The sequence below is a fragment of the Hyperolius riggenbachi genome, chromosome 1 (genome assembly GCF_040937935.1).
Source record: "Hyperolius riggenbachi isolate aHypRig1 chromosome 1, aHypRig1.pri, whole genome shotgun sequence".
Taxonomy (NCBI): Eukaryota; Metazoa; Chordata; class Amphibia; order Anura; family Hyperoliidae; genus Hyperolius; species Hyperolius riggenbachi.
In genome coordinates this window covers 631,586,940-631,600,818 of record NC_090646.1, presented here as the reverse complement: position 1 = coordinate 631,600,818, position 13,879 = coordinate 631,586,940, and the positions used below count along the sequence as shown (strand labels likewise).

Below are 13,879 nucleotides of genomic sequence, written 5' to 3'. Positions count from 1 at the left end.
ATAAATCCAACCCAATCCAGACCCAGACAGAAACTGTCACTTGCATACCTGATTTTTTTTTTTTTTTACTCTTTCAGGAAGAGAAAGAAAAAAAGGAACACCTGATTTTTTTTAACTCTTTCAGGAAGAGAAAGAAAAAAAGGACCACCACATAGTTATTTGTGTACTATGCACTGTACATACACATGTCTATTTCATCGTGTCACATGTCACCACGTGTATCCTTTACAGATCTAGCTGGGTAAAGCAAAGACATTTCTGTTTATCTAATGGTGTGTTAAAGTAATAAAGTCACAAACTGTATACCTGTATACTGTGGTGGTTGGAGTGTCCACTTTCTCATTTAAGATTCTGCACTTGAACTTGTTGTACTGAAATTAAAACAAATATTACATCAAGAAAATTTAACACACTGAACTGAAACACAGACATCGCTGGGGGAAAAAAAATCACCCCCTTGAAGATTAACTTCTTACAGTTGAATATAGGAGAACTGTTTTTTTTGTTTTTTTCGAAAATCACAGCTGACAGCAAAGAAAAAGGTTATATTGCCAGTAATAAAAAAAAAAAAAAAAAAAAAGTACTCTTGAATGTGAAATCATGAAGAAAATTGTAAATTCAGCACTGCAGCAAATGTGTGTTTATTGCATAAACGTGGTTGCACCATTACATTCCAAAAATGCAGGATGCATACAAGCTTCAGTCCTACACTATGTATAAATGAAGCTGTTGGCAGGGGGTGCTGGGCATAAAACGGGAGCCTGATGGCCGTTTCACTTGACGGTGCTTCTTTAGAGGTAGACCCAGGACACGGGAGAAAGCCAGTTCCGGCATTATTTGCAATGATGGCTGTAAAGAGACTACCTCCACTATAAAAGACAGACCCTGTCATGCGAGGCCACCAATTAAGGCTTCGACAAGGCAGAGGGGGTTGGCCAGAGCCTTGGCAGAACCTCAGAGGGGTGGAGCATGCAGCTGAAGGAATGAATGAATTGCGGCTGATGAGGTAAATAATTAACCCTGAGACACTCCCAACAATCGTACATCATTAAGACAGAGCATGACTACTGGAGGCACTCTTTAATCTTTTCTTGACAGGGGAAGAAGGGAGTGGGCCAGGTGTTGTGTGCTAAATGGCAAAGACTGGCTAATAACCCCTTCCAGACTGCCTCATGTGGGTAATGACAGGAAAGGGGAGGAGTCTGGACAGCTTTCTCTCCAGTAAGATGGCAACGGTTGTCTCACCAGGAAGTGTGACAACAGAGATAGCCACATAATGCTCATCAAATATGTTGGCACTTTATAAATCAATTATATACTTATTTTGAAAAGTATAGGCATGCAATAAAGAAAAGAAAAAAAAAAAAAAACATTCTTCATGGTTAATTATTGTAATAAAAAAAATATCCTGACTGAAGTAGATCTTAAATTCGCAATCTGCAACACACACAATTGCTCACTCCCAGCTCTAGCAATTTCCTACCTTTATCTGGTCAGCAGGCGCCTGTCAGCCAATCAGGTGCACAGTTATACACCCTTTGCCTGCCGTTCCAAACCCAGCAAGAATTGCATAATTTAGATAGCATTCAGGTGGGAGGCTTCGGTTGGACGTAATCGTAGATTATGTCGCTAGCAGGAACGCCCCCCGTGCAGGCATCCCTCCCACAGGGGTCCCGCTAGCAGGACCGCCCCTTGCAGGCATCCCTTACACAGGGGTCCAACTAGCAGGACCGCCCCTTGCAGGCATCCCTTACACAGGGGTCCCACTAGCAGGACCGCCCCTTGCAGGCATCCCTTACACAGGGGTCCCACTAGCAGGACCGCCCCTTGCAGGCATCCCTTACACAGGGGTCCCACTAGCAGGACCGCCCCTTGCAGGCATCCCTTACACAGGGGTCCCACTAGCAGGACCGCCCCTTGCAGGCATTCCTTACACAGGGGTCCCACTAGCAGGACCGCCCCGTGCAGGCATCCCTTACACAGGGGTCCAACTAGCAGGACCGCCCCTTGCAGGCATCCCTTACACAGGGGTCCCACTAGCAGGACCGCCCCTTGCAGGCATCCCTTACACAGGGGTCCCACTAGCAGGACCGCCCCTTGCAGGCATCCCTTACACAGGGGTCCCACTAGCAGGACCGCCCCGTGCAGGCATCTCTCCCACAGTGGTCCCCCCCTAACCACTCACCTGTCACCTGCATCCTGGAAGCTGCAAAAATGAGCAATGTCAGCATGGCGAAGGGTGTCTGCTCTCACTTAAATAAATGTAAATAGATATATAATAAGGAATCAATCAACTATCTTGGTAAACACAGAGCAGGCCTAGCAGCTCATATAATGACACTGAAGATGTAAGTGTGGGATTGGCCTATTACACTAGGATGCACTTCCATTTCTCATCTTAAAATAGTACAGCAGTCAGACACACGCAAGTCATTATTTGTGCATCCGTCAATCCAGGAACCAGATCTACAGGTTTACAAACAGGTGTAGCCCAATGGTGGAGGGTTTTCCTTCATTTTACACACAGGCGATTCAGCACCTGATCTGGAAACCAGGGCTTTTATGTTGACTGTAACTCAACAAAACTTTACATTGTACCGAGACGGATGGGGAAAAAAAAAATATGTATACCTACCTGGGGCTTTTTCCAGCACCCTGTAGTCTGCCAGCTCTCTTCATGTCCTTCCAGTCCTCTCCGTTGTGCTGCTGTCAGCCCCATAAAGTCCCCGATTTGGCTCAGTTGCAGGACTACTGCGAATGAGTGGTCCCAGCTGAACACCACTGATCATGCTCCAGTCGTCGGGAGTGTTCTGCGCATGCGCCGTTCTGTAAGGCTTTGTTCACGGTAGAGGCGTTTTTTGAAAACTGTAAGTGCTGGCGGTTTTTTCCAAAACGCACAGAAAGTGGCTACACCATGTTGTGCTATGGTGTGGTTCTCAATTAAAGCGGAACTGTAAATACAATTTAGGCACACTGTTTCACTTACCTGGGGCTTCCCCAAGCCCCCAGCAGCCAGCCTATCCCGCGGCGGTCATGCCCGAGCCGTCGTTCTCCCGCCACCAGCTAGTTTCGGTGTTGCCGCCGGGCCACTGCGCCTGCGCGGCTCGGGCCACGCAAATCCTTTCTTCGCATCCCCTGCTATTGCAGAGGGGAACGCGAAGAAAGGATACGCTTGGCAGGGCTGCGCTGGCGTCGACTTTGAAGTCTAGGAACGGAGCTGGCGGCGGGAGAACGGTGGCTCGGGCAGGACCGGCGCGAGACAGGACAGCTGCTGGGGGCTTGGGGAAGCCCCAGGTAAGTGAAACAGTGTGCTTAAATTGTATTTACAGTTCCGCTTTAATTGAGAACTACACCGTAGCACAACATGGTGTAGCCGCTTTCTGTGCGTTTTGGAAAAAACGCCAGTGCTAAAATTTCTTTTTTGTGGAACACTGTGCTTAAATTGTATTTACAGTTATGCTTTAAGAGTTCCGTGCGCTGTCAGTTTTCAAAAGCGGTGCCTGAGCCATTTTAGGGCATTTTTGCTATAATGGGAGGTATTGGAAAAACGCCAAACACTCACAAAACCGCTTTGTGGAGCGATTGCATTCACGTTTTTAAGAATAAATACATTGTATTTATTCTTTTCCGAATCAAAGTGTTTACTTGCGCAGGTAGTGAATTACCAAAACGCTCCGGAAAAACGCGTCGGAAACCGCTAACCCCCCCCCAAAAAAAAAAAAAAAAACCCCGCTCACCCAAGTGCCGGGAATCGGACAGAAAAAAACGCTTCAAAAACCGCCTACCGCATACGCGAACAGAAGCAAAACGCAATGTGAACAAGGCCTCACTGTCCTTGTGCAGATTGCTCCAAACTATGGGAGTGCGATGGAGGAGGCACACGGTCCAGAACAGCACACGGTCCAGAACAGCACACGGTCCAGAACAGCGCAACTGTAACCCAGCTGGACCACAGAATTCACAGGAGCACAGCGGATCAGACCAGAATGACACTGAGGGAGCTGCCAGACTACAGGGGAAATGTAGAAGAAAGGATCCGCAAACCAAGACAGGTTGAAGTGAAAAAGGCTTGAAAAATTTTATTTGAAAAAATCCACAAGATATGCAATAAAAACAGGATCAACTGACGCGTATCGGGCCTACCATCTGCCCTTAGTCATAGTCTTTAACTATGACTAAGGGCAGATGGTAGGCCCGATACGCGTCAGTTGATCCTGTTTTTATTGCATATCTTGTGGATTTTTTCAAATAAAATTTTTCAAGCCTTTTTCACTTCAACCTGTCTTGGTTTGCGGATCCTTTCTTCTACATTTGTCCTGCCAAGGCCTGGCCTGCCTGATCCTGCACCGACTGGTATGATATTTGGGGGTAGAGCGTCATGAACTCTCTTGCTGCAGACTACAGGGGGATGGAGGGAGCCCAGGTAAGTATAAATCCTTTTTTCCACCATTAATCTCAGGTTTACTTTAAGTGATCATTACTATTTAGTATTTTTACAGCGCCATCTTCCGCAGCACTTTTATGAGGTTGCTGGAATTCCCTTTTTAGCAAAGAAGAAGCATCCACAGCACGCGTGTTCCGGGCTGTCCTAGAGTTACCTTGAACATCTCTAGCAGGGTCTCTTTGGAGATCTCCAGCCTCTCAAATTGCTGCTTCTCCTTCATAATCTTCTTGCAGAGATTCTCCAGGCCGGTGAAGTCATTGCTGGACACTCCGCTGCCAGATAATAAACATAACACAGGAGGAAATGAGAGGCACAATAATGCATTGTATCATCAGCATGGTTACACTAAACACACAAGTGTATCAGAAGAAGTAACACACACACTACACATCTATGTAGCCCAGATGGCCGTGTGATCGGAACGCAACGCATACGATCTCACACCATCTGCGCTGCAGGCATTACAGTGAATGGTACAGCTCTGCGCTTGCGGGCAGAACGCATGCAGCAGTACGCAAGCGCATCATAGCACATCGCACTGCTGCGCAGCGCCTTTGACGTGAATGGTAGAAGGCCAGTCTATGCCTTTCTGCCGTTCTTGCGTGTTGCACATCATACGCGCTTCCAAATGCGCATGGAAGCGTGTACGATGTGAACGAGTGCTAACCAGAAGCCTCTGAGGAAGAACGACTGGAAGCCAAATCTAGGGGATTCAGTGTTGTGTCTGGTACACACCATGCAATTGCTCATCAGATCGAGAGGTCAAATCGATAAATTCCGACAGGTACAGGATCCGATAACCCATTGTTTTTCTGATTGATTTTGTACAGAAGTGATTGGAAAATTGATCAATCAATCAAACAAACAGAAATACAATCTGACAGGCCTGATATGAATGCTGATCCAATTTGTATAGAAGTGATCAGAAAATCGATCGGAAAACAGATCTGATCTGTTGGAAATTATCGATTCGACCCGTGGGCATAGTGGATAGCACTCTTGCCATGCAAGCGCTGGGTCCCCGGTTTGAATCCCAGCCAGGTCAACATCTGCAAGGAGTTTGTATGTTCTCCCCGTGACTGTGTGGGTTTCCTCTGGGTATCCCGGTTTCCTCCCACATCCCCAAAAACATACAGATAGGTTATTGGCTTCTCCCAAAATTGGCCCTAGACTACGATACATACACTACACTGGACATGGGTCTATGGTAGGGATTAGATTGTGAGCCCCTCTGAGGGTCAGTTGATGAGAAGACCATATACTCTGTACAGCACTGCAGAAGATGTTGGCGCTATATAAATACTAAATAATAATCTATCTGATGGGAAATTGCATGGTGTGTATCAGGCATTACAGGTAACCTTTAGCGCCAGAAATGAAAGGATTACCTCCTAATCCAAGGGCGGTGGATGAGGCATTACTAGGCCGATTCCTGCAAGAATTCATGCTGAAATAGACCGGGAATCGGCCTCCAGTGTATGGGCAGGCAACAGATCCCTCACTGATCAGAGAGAGATCTGTCTCTTGGATGATCTGCTCATACATGGTCTGGACTGTTGGATATGCACAGACCAATGATCTTCTCCCTTCCCTATGGATGGGGCAGCTAAGAACATAGCTGCTGCTCAGTTAATTTAGTGCTGAAAGCCTGAAAACACTCCTAAGAGTTCAAATTCTTCCAGCACAAATAATCTGCTGCTCAGGAGTACATAAGCCTGCAACACCCCGGCAACAATGGAGTCAGCAGATTCCTTCATGTACAAAAACAATGTTAGGGCTGTGTCACACTGGGCGCCTTGGCAGCGCTTTGCTGATCACCGGCGATCAGCAATCCCTACTGCTAATCAAGTCAATGGTAGTGTTCACACTGTAGCAATTTGCTGAAATCTCAAACATGGAGCATGCAGCATTTTTGGAGCAATTGCATTTCAATGTTAAAGAATAAAAAAAAACGCAATCACTCCTAAATCACTTTCCTGTACAGTGAGTTTTGCTGATCGCCGGTGATCAGCAAAACGCTACCAAAGCTCTCAGGGTGAACTAACACTAAGGGCTCCTTTCCACTAGGAAATGGAATTACTTGTCCTTCCAATGTCCACCAAGGCAATTGGAATGCGAGCCATTGGGTGTACACCACGATTGTGGCACATTTTGCATCTGGGGCGGGAGAAGTAGAAAAATTGAAGAATAGCAGGGAAAACAGCATGGGATTGGTTGTGATTTTTTCTGCTCTCCAATACAAAGTATAGGAGCTGAATCGCAGAGGGACCGTGTGAGGACAACAATTGTGCTTGAGAATCTCGCCGTAAATGGATCACACTAATGGAAACAGTTGCCACGGTTTCCATTGGTTTTATTTTTCCACGGTATTTTGCAATCCGCTTGCAAACGAGATCCGATCAAAAAAATGCTGGAAGTGGAAAAGGGCCCTTACTTATTCTGGACACCGCTGATTGATTTGCTTTACGAGGCTAGAGGCTGCGGGTCTCAAAATGGTTAAAGAAAGCCTTCTGCATTCACGACTTATTGCGGTTTAGTGAATTTTTGCTCTATACACACGGTAACCATTAACAAAAAACAAAAACAAAGTAAAGGTGCCCATTACTGGTGAGATTTTAGTGAACAATCGTTTTTTATAAAATCATTGAAATTGAAAGAAAAAGGTTGTATCTAATTATGAAAAATCTGCTAGATCGGCCAATTCTACACAAGTCATAATGTGATTGTTCAGAATCATTAGAGCCCTCCAGCTTCTTGGTTTTCATACAGTACGGTCTGAACAAACAAGTCAAAATAAGATTGTTCACTAAAAATTGTACCGTTATTGGGCAACCCCCCCCCCCCCTGGGGGGCGGAGAAAAGTTCAGATTTACTTACTTGTGGTTTCTTCCAGCCCCCCGCAGCATGCCAACACCCTCACTGTGCTTCCAATCACCTCCAGTGTGCAGTGTCGAAAGTTTGGCGTCAGCGAATGCGTGACCCAAGCTGCAGGACTCTTCAATTGTGCCCCCGTAGCCAGGAGTGTTCTGCCCATGCACAGCCTTTGTGAACTGCACATGGCAGAACGCTCCTAGCCGCGGGAACACTATCGAGGAGGCGCGTGGAGCCGCGCATGCGCAGTAGCCCTGACCAGAGTTCTGGTCGCTGATACTTCAGAGGGGGCAGCAGCACACTGCAGGGGATAGGAAGAACAGCGAGGAACTGAGACTGGAAGAAGCAGGTAATAAACGCCACCCACCCACCACAGTCTCCGGTATTTTTTAAGAGTAAACTTACCCGTCTTCCAGATACATGTCATAATAAAATCCATTTTCAATAGGCGGTCCATAGCATAGGCATCCACCGTACACCCGCTCCATGGCTTCTCCCATAATGTGGGCGCTGGAATGCCAGTATACCTGTGCAGGGAAATGGACCGCTTATCACAAGGTTGAGGGTACGGTTTACATCAGAGCTGGTCAATGACATGCAGATAGTTTCTACTTGCTTGGGAAATTCATACAAGTTGCACGCAGCTTGAAACTGGATCTCACAAATAAACTTCCTGTCATTACCGATTTGCTCAAATTCAAGACACATGCAATTTGAATGAAACCCAGATACTAAAGACAAGGATGCCTCCAGACAAGATAGCGTGTTTGTTGAAATGGCCGATAGTCTGGGCTGACTATTGGCAGTGTGAGAGAACTCTTAAAGTGAACCTGAATTCTTGCACAGGACATATGGAAAACAGAGAAATACACCCTGTATGTATTTAGAGAGTTTAGCCTGTCTAATCCACCCCCCCCCCATCTGCAGGAAGTAGACACACTGCAGACTTGGTGCAGGATTTGTATCAGCTGTAACAAAGAAATGTTTTTCTTTAAAGGTTATTATGCTGTTGCTCATCTCTTAGAGCAGAGAGAAAGTCCTGATTTCAGGTCCACTTTAAAAAAAAACACTATATATGGAGGCTACCATATTTATTTTCTTTCTAAAACAATACCAGTTGCCTGGCTGTGCTGATTTTTCTGGTTAGTAGTGTCTGACACACACCTCAAACAAGTATTCAGGTAATCCAGTCAAAACCATCTGATCTGCATGTGCTTGTTCAGGGTCTATGGCTAAAAGTATACAGTGTTCTCCCCAGAATTTTTTTCCAGCCGGGTGGAGTGAGAGGAGAGAATGGAAGGCCGAAACTTTTCTGCACAACTCTGCTTACAGCAGAGGAGGAGGGGAGCCGATGACAGCCGGGGGTTTACCAAAACTAGCCGGGCGGAGCACCCAGCTAAAAGAGCCTGAGGAGAATACTGATATTAGAGGAGAAAGATCAACAGGACAGCCAGGCAATCTGCATTATTTAAAAGGAAATTTCACTTCAGGTGTGCTTTAATCCTTAAAGCGGATCCGAGATGAAAAACTAACTATAACAAGTAACTTGTAACTTGTCTATATATGTTACCTTAAGTTTAGATAGTTTACACAGAAAATCTAGCTGCAAACAGCTTTAATAGAATATGATCATTTCTTCCTGTGATACAATGACAGCAGCCATGTTGTTTGTAAACATTACACAGAGGCAGGCTTATCTGCATCTTGAGCACTCAGCCTGTGAAAAAAACTATTCCCCCCTCCTCCTCCTCTCTACTTCTGAAATCAATGGCTAGTAACACCTCCCTCTCCTCCTGCCCAGACTGAGCTCCCATGAGCCCTTGCTACTGCCAAGGCTCTCTGAAAACCGGCTTGTTTAGTTTATAGGAAACTTGAGTATTAAAACAAAAACAAAAAAGTATTTGGCTTGAGGAATGCACTATAAACAATAGGGAAGGAACACAATTATGCAATGAGTAAAAGTTCACCTCGGATCCACTTTAAACATGGAGGAAACTTGCTTAATTCACAGGTTAATTAGGAACTCCTCGGGGGAAGTGGTGGCAATATTTATTAGACAACATAGAACCGCCAGGCTCAGTCACAACAAAGGTATATTAATGAACTAGCCACTGAAAACTCCAGATAGTTAAAAACATCCAGAAAATTGAGTGTGAGGGCAATTTATTCTGGATCCAAACTATCCTTTATGGAGCACATGAATGAGCAATGAAGAGTTGCAGTGGCCGAGTGACCGACAGAGAATGAGGAGGAGCCATTACTACCATGACTTGCTGGATTCATCTGAACTGATGTGTCTTTGGCAGAAAAATGCTACATAACATGTTGGAGCAGCGTTCACGGTGATCGAATCTGCCAGTGAAAGATCACAGTGAATGGGTACCTTCAGTACTAACCGCTTAAAGAGAATCTGTATTGTTAAAATCGCACAAAAGTAAACATACCAGTGCGTTAGGGGACATCTCCTATTACCCTCTGTCACAATTTCGCCGCTCCTCGCTGCATTAAAAGTGGTTGAAAACAGTTTTAAAAAGTTTGTTTCTAAACAAACAAAATGGCCACCAAAACAGGAAGTAGGTTGATGTACAGCATGTCCACACATAGAAAATACATCCATACACAAGCAGGCTGTATACAGCATTCCTTTTGAATCTCAAGAGATCATTTGTGTGTTTCTTTCCCCCCTGAGGGGGGAGTTCATAGCAGAACCACAACACTGAAGAACTTGGCAGCCTTCCAGACACAGGCCGACAAGTCTGACAGGGGAAAGATACATTGATTTATTACAGAGACTGTGATAGCAGAAAGTGCTGCAGTAAGCCAGAACACATTAGAATAGCTTTTGGAACTTGTAGGATGATAAAAAACAGGATGCAATTTTTGGTACGGAGTCAGAATCATGAAACTTTGTCACATTCTGACACCCCAGGTTTGGTTTGAATGCTTAGCAATCCTCCAGGATTTGGCAGTATTTGCAGCCAACAAATCTATTCATTATTTACCGCTTGGGCCTCTTCATCTTCAAACTTCAGCAGCTGCAGCTTGCAGTCCTCCTCCAGCGGCCGATCGAGGTCCCAAACCAAGTCATTCACCTTTGCAACCACTGTGTTATCGGCAAGGCCTTGACTGCAACAGAGAATACACACATCGTCACACAGACAGCACAGGCCTTTCACTATGACTTATGCGGACTTCCTAGAAGACTGATCTTTCTTGTCAGTGTACAAAATATATACAGTAAATAAAAAACAACAATATTTTTTCCTATAATCACTGGCAAAATAAAAAGATGTCTGTGTTGCTCACGATTACAGACAGTTCAGAAATGTATTCAGTTTCATTACAAGCCGCTGTTTCCACGAAGTCAGAATTCCAGATACTCAAATCATGCAAAAGCCGCATTATATCTTACAGCCTATTAACCTTCCCGGTGGTATGATTACTTCCAGATTTTAGGGTCTAAAAGCGGTGCAATTTTTTCATGAGCTGTTAGACCCTGAAACCTGTAAAAAAAAACGATACCGATAGATAGATCTGCGGCAGCCCTGCACTTACTAACCTTCCCTGGATCCAGGAATGCAATTTTCCCTCCGTCCACCGGGTATCACTCTACCCCATAGTGAGAGTGCCGTTTTGTCATCATGAGGGATAGAGAGCCTCCAAGAACTGGAAGAAGAATGGCTGCCAGAGCCTGGACCCTGGGGAAGGAGAGTTAGAAACACTGCCACGCTGCGCTTTGTATCCATACCTCCCGGCGGCTACCCCAAGTCAGGCTCAGGGTTATCACTCTGAGCTGCGGATTTCCTGCCCAAGCCTGACTCGGGGTTACCACTAAGGAGAGTAAAAATCATTAGGCAGTTTCCTTCTAACGCAGATTTTCACCTGCATTAGTAACAGTAAAAAAAACAAAAGTAAAAAAAATGCTGCCTGCAGTGTTTTTTCGGATGACGCTGGCCGGGACATAGCCGCACTCCCCTCTGTGTAAAATCACGGCCATAATTCAGATACACAAGTAATGCTGCGCCAATGCAGTAGCACAAGGTATGCTTGTGGATGAGCGCACTGCACAGGCACAGCTGTAATACTGCATTTGCTGTACAGATGTTTGGGCCCTGGATACATGAAAGAAATGTTATAGCTGCGTAGCAATCCCTGCAATCTCAGATCCACAGGTTCTAATAATCTAGTCATACCCAGAGTCCACCTGGAAACTTTTGTCCCAGAGCTTTCTGTCATGCTGCTCCTAAATTATGCAACTCCTTACCTCAGCAGATCAGGACAGCTCCATCTCTGGACATGTTTAAGTCCAGACCCACCTGTTCAGTTCGGCATTTGCAGAAATATAACTTTATCCTATTTTAAAGCGGACCTAAACTCAGAACGTCCTCTCTGCTCTAAAAGATAAGCAACAGCATAATAACCTTATAAAAAACATTTCTTTATTACAACTGATACAAATCTTGTAATAAATCTGGAATGCGTTTACTTCCTGATTCATGGAAGCAGACATTGTTAACATCCTGTGTTTACTAATCAGATCTCTGCTGTGGCAGCTGACACAGGGGAGAGATTCAATTACAACTTACAACAGGGGAATTAGAAAGGCTAAACTCTCTAAATACATACAGGGTGCATTTCTCTTTGGTTCCTTCTGTCCTGTGCAAGAGTTCAGGTCCACTTTAATACTTCATCCTACTATCAACTACTGAATCTGAGAGAGCCTAAGTGCTTTGAGTCCTATGGGAGAAACATGCTATATAAAATGTTATTGTAGATGTGCTTACACACGAGGGGAGCACAGCCGCAAGAACATATCCAACCAGCTCACCAGATATGTTCAGAGTGACTCTGCCAAATGGATCCGGAAGCCTCTAGATCATCCAGAGGCCTACCTCTACTTAGGTTAGTATCTAACTCTAAGGAGGAACTTCAGCTTAAACAAACATACTGTCATTAAAGAGACACTGAAGCGAATTAATTTTGCCCTTTTTACCTTATTTGCTTCAGTGCTTTCAGCACAAGTAAACCGCCACATCCCCTCCGCTAAACGAGGGCTGCAGAGCCCCCAAATCCCTGTGCAAACATCCACGACCAACTTAGTCGTGGATTTTGCTGCGCTGAGAGGCAGAGCTATCTGCTGTAGCTCTGCCTCTCCTGACGTCAATTGCCGTGTGGATCACCACCTCTCCCCGCCCCTCTCTGTGAAAGAGTAGTGAGAGGGGCGTGGAGAGGTGGAGATCCACACGGCAATTGATGTCAGGAGAGGCAGAGCTACAGCAGATAGAGGCAGAGCTGAAGCTGAAAGCTCTGCCTCTTTGCGGAAATGCCGGCCAGATTGCCCCGCGGGGATTTGGGGGCTTTGCAGCCCTCGTTTAGCAGCGGGGACGTGGCGGTTTACTTATGCTGAGAGCACTGAAGCGAATGATAAGGTATAAAGGGCAAAATTAATTCGCTTCAGTGTCTCTTTAAGTTACATTAGTTATGTTAATTAAAATAGATAGGTAATATAATATCTTACCCACCCGGTTTTAAAAGAACAGGCAAATGATTGTGATTTCATGAGGACATCTTTTTAAGTGAAAGGAGGTGACAGGGAGCATGAGACACAGTTCCAACTGTCCTGTGTCCTGATCACCCCTCCCAGTTGCTAGGCAACAAGAACATAATCATCAGAAATCCCATCATGCTTTGCACAGCCTCAGGGGAAAAATGCCTGGGCAATTTTCTTTGATGGAGTGGAGCTTAGCTTCTGTGCAGCAAAAAATGAGGCTTGATTAAGAAAAATAAAGTTCTGATGCTGTGAAACTGTTAAAGAAACACCAAGCCTTTTCAGTGCTGCGGAGTAGATTTTTAGTCTGGAGGGAGACTCTGAAGTCTCGCAAAAATGAGCTTTTTCTTTTAAAAACCTCATTGACATAGTCTCACCTAAAACGCCGCATTCCCGCGGCTGCAAACCCCCTCGATCACTCCAAACTCACGGGGGTACGGGCAGGCAACTTCCGCATAGAGACAGCGCAGCTCTGCCTCTATGCGTGTCAATCAGCGCCGGATCGCCGCCTCTCCCCCGCCCCTCTCAGTCTTCCTTTATTGAGAGGGGTGGGGGAGAGGCGGAGATACGTGCTGATTGCCGCGCATAGAGGCGGCAGCAAAATCCACGACCAAGAAAGTCATGGATTTTGCCTGCCCTGTACCCCCGTGAGTTTGGGGTGATCAAGGGGGTCTCCAGCCGCAGGAATACGGCATTTTAGGTGAGTCTATAATGTTAATGAGGTTTTTAAAAGAAAAACCTAATTTTTGCAAGACTTCAGAGTCCCTTTAAGTTACAGGTTTGCTTTAAGTCGTTTGAGCAGTCAGGTAGAAGATAAAGATCTGCCCTCTGCGTTGTGATTCTGAGGCATATTTTTTATGCACTAAAAAAAAAAATAGACAGAGGTTTTATCTCATATATACAATCAGTTTGCCTTAAACCTTTAGCAGCCAAATAAAATAAAACAAAGTAAAACTATTTGGCTGCAGGGCTGAATTTTTTCTGCCTCTGGAGAAGTGTGCCGTCCCCAGTCTGTC

General features: G+C 45.4%; 1 protein-coding gene across 1 annotated transcript in view; it reads right to left on the bottom strand.

Annotated features, from left to right (window-relative positions):
* The window catches only part of TARS1 (threonyl-tRNA synthetase 1), a 71,201-nt gene that overhangs the window by 40,700 nt on the left and 16,622 nt on the right, over positions 1-13,879 (bottom strand). Inside the window, exons 4-7 of the mRNA XM_068251241.1 lie at positions 10,318-10,441; positions 7,721-7,842; positions 4,599-4,716; positions 307-371 (exon numbers count right to left, since the gene is read on the bottom strand). Of these exons, the coding sequence (XP_068107342.1) occupies positions 307-371; positions 4,599-4,716; positions 7,721-7,842; positions 10,318-10,441 (429 nt within the window). The remainder of the gene's footprint in view (positions 1-306; positions 372-4,598; positions 4,717-7,720; positions 7,843-10,317; positions 10,442-13,879) is intronic.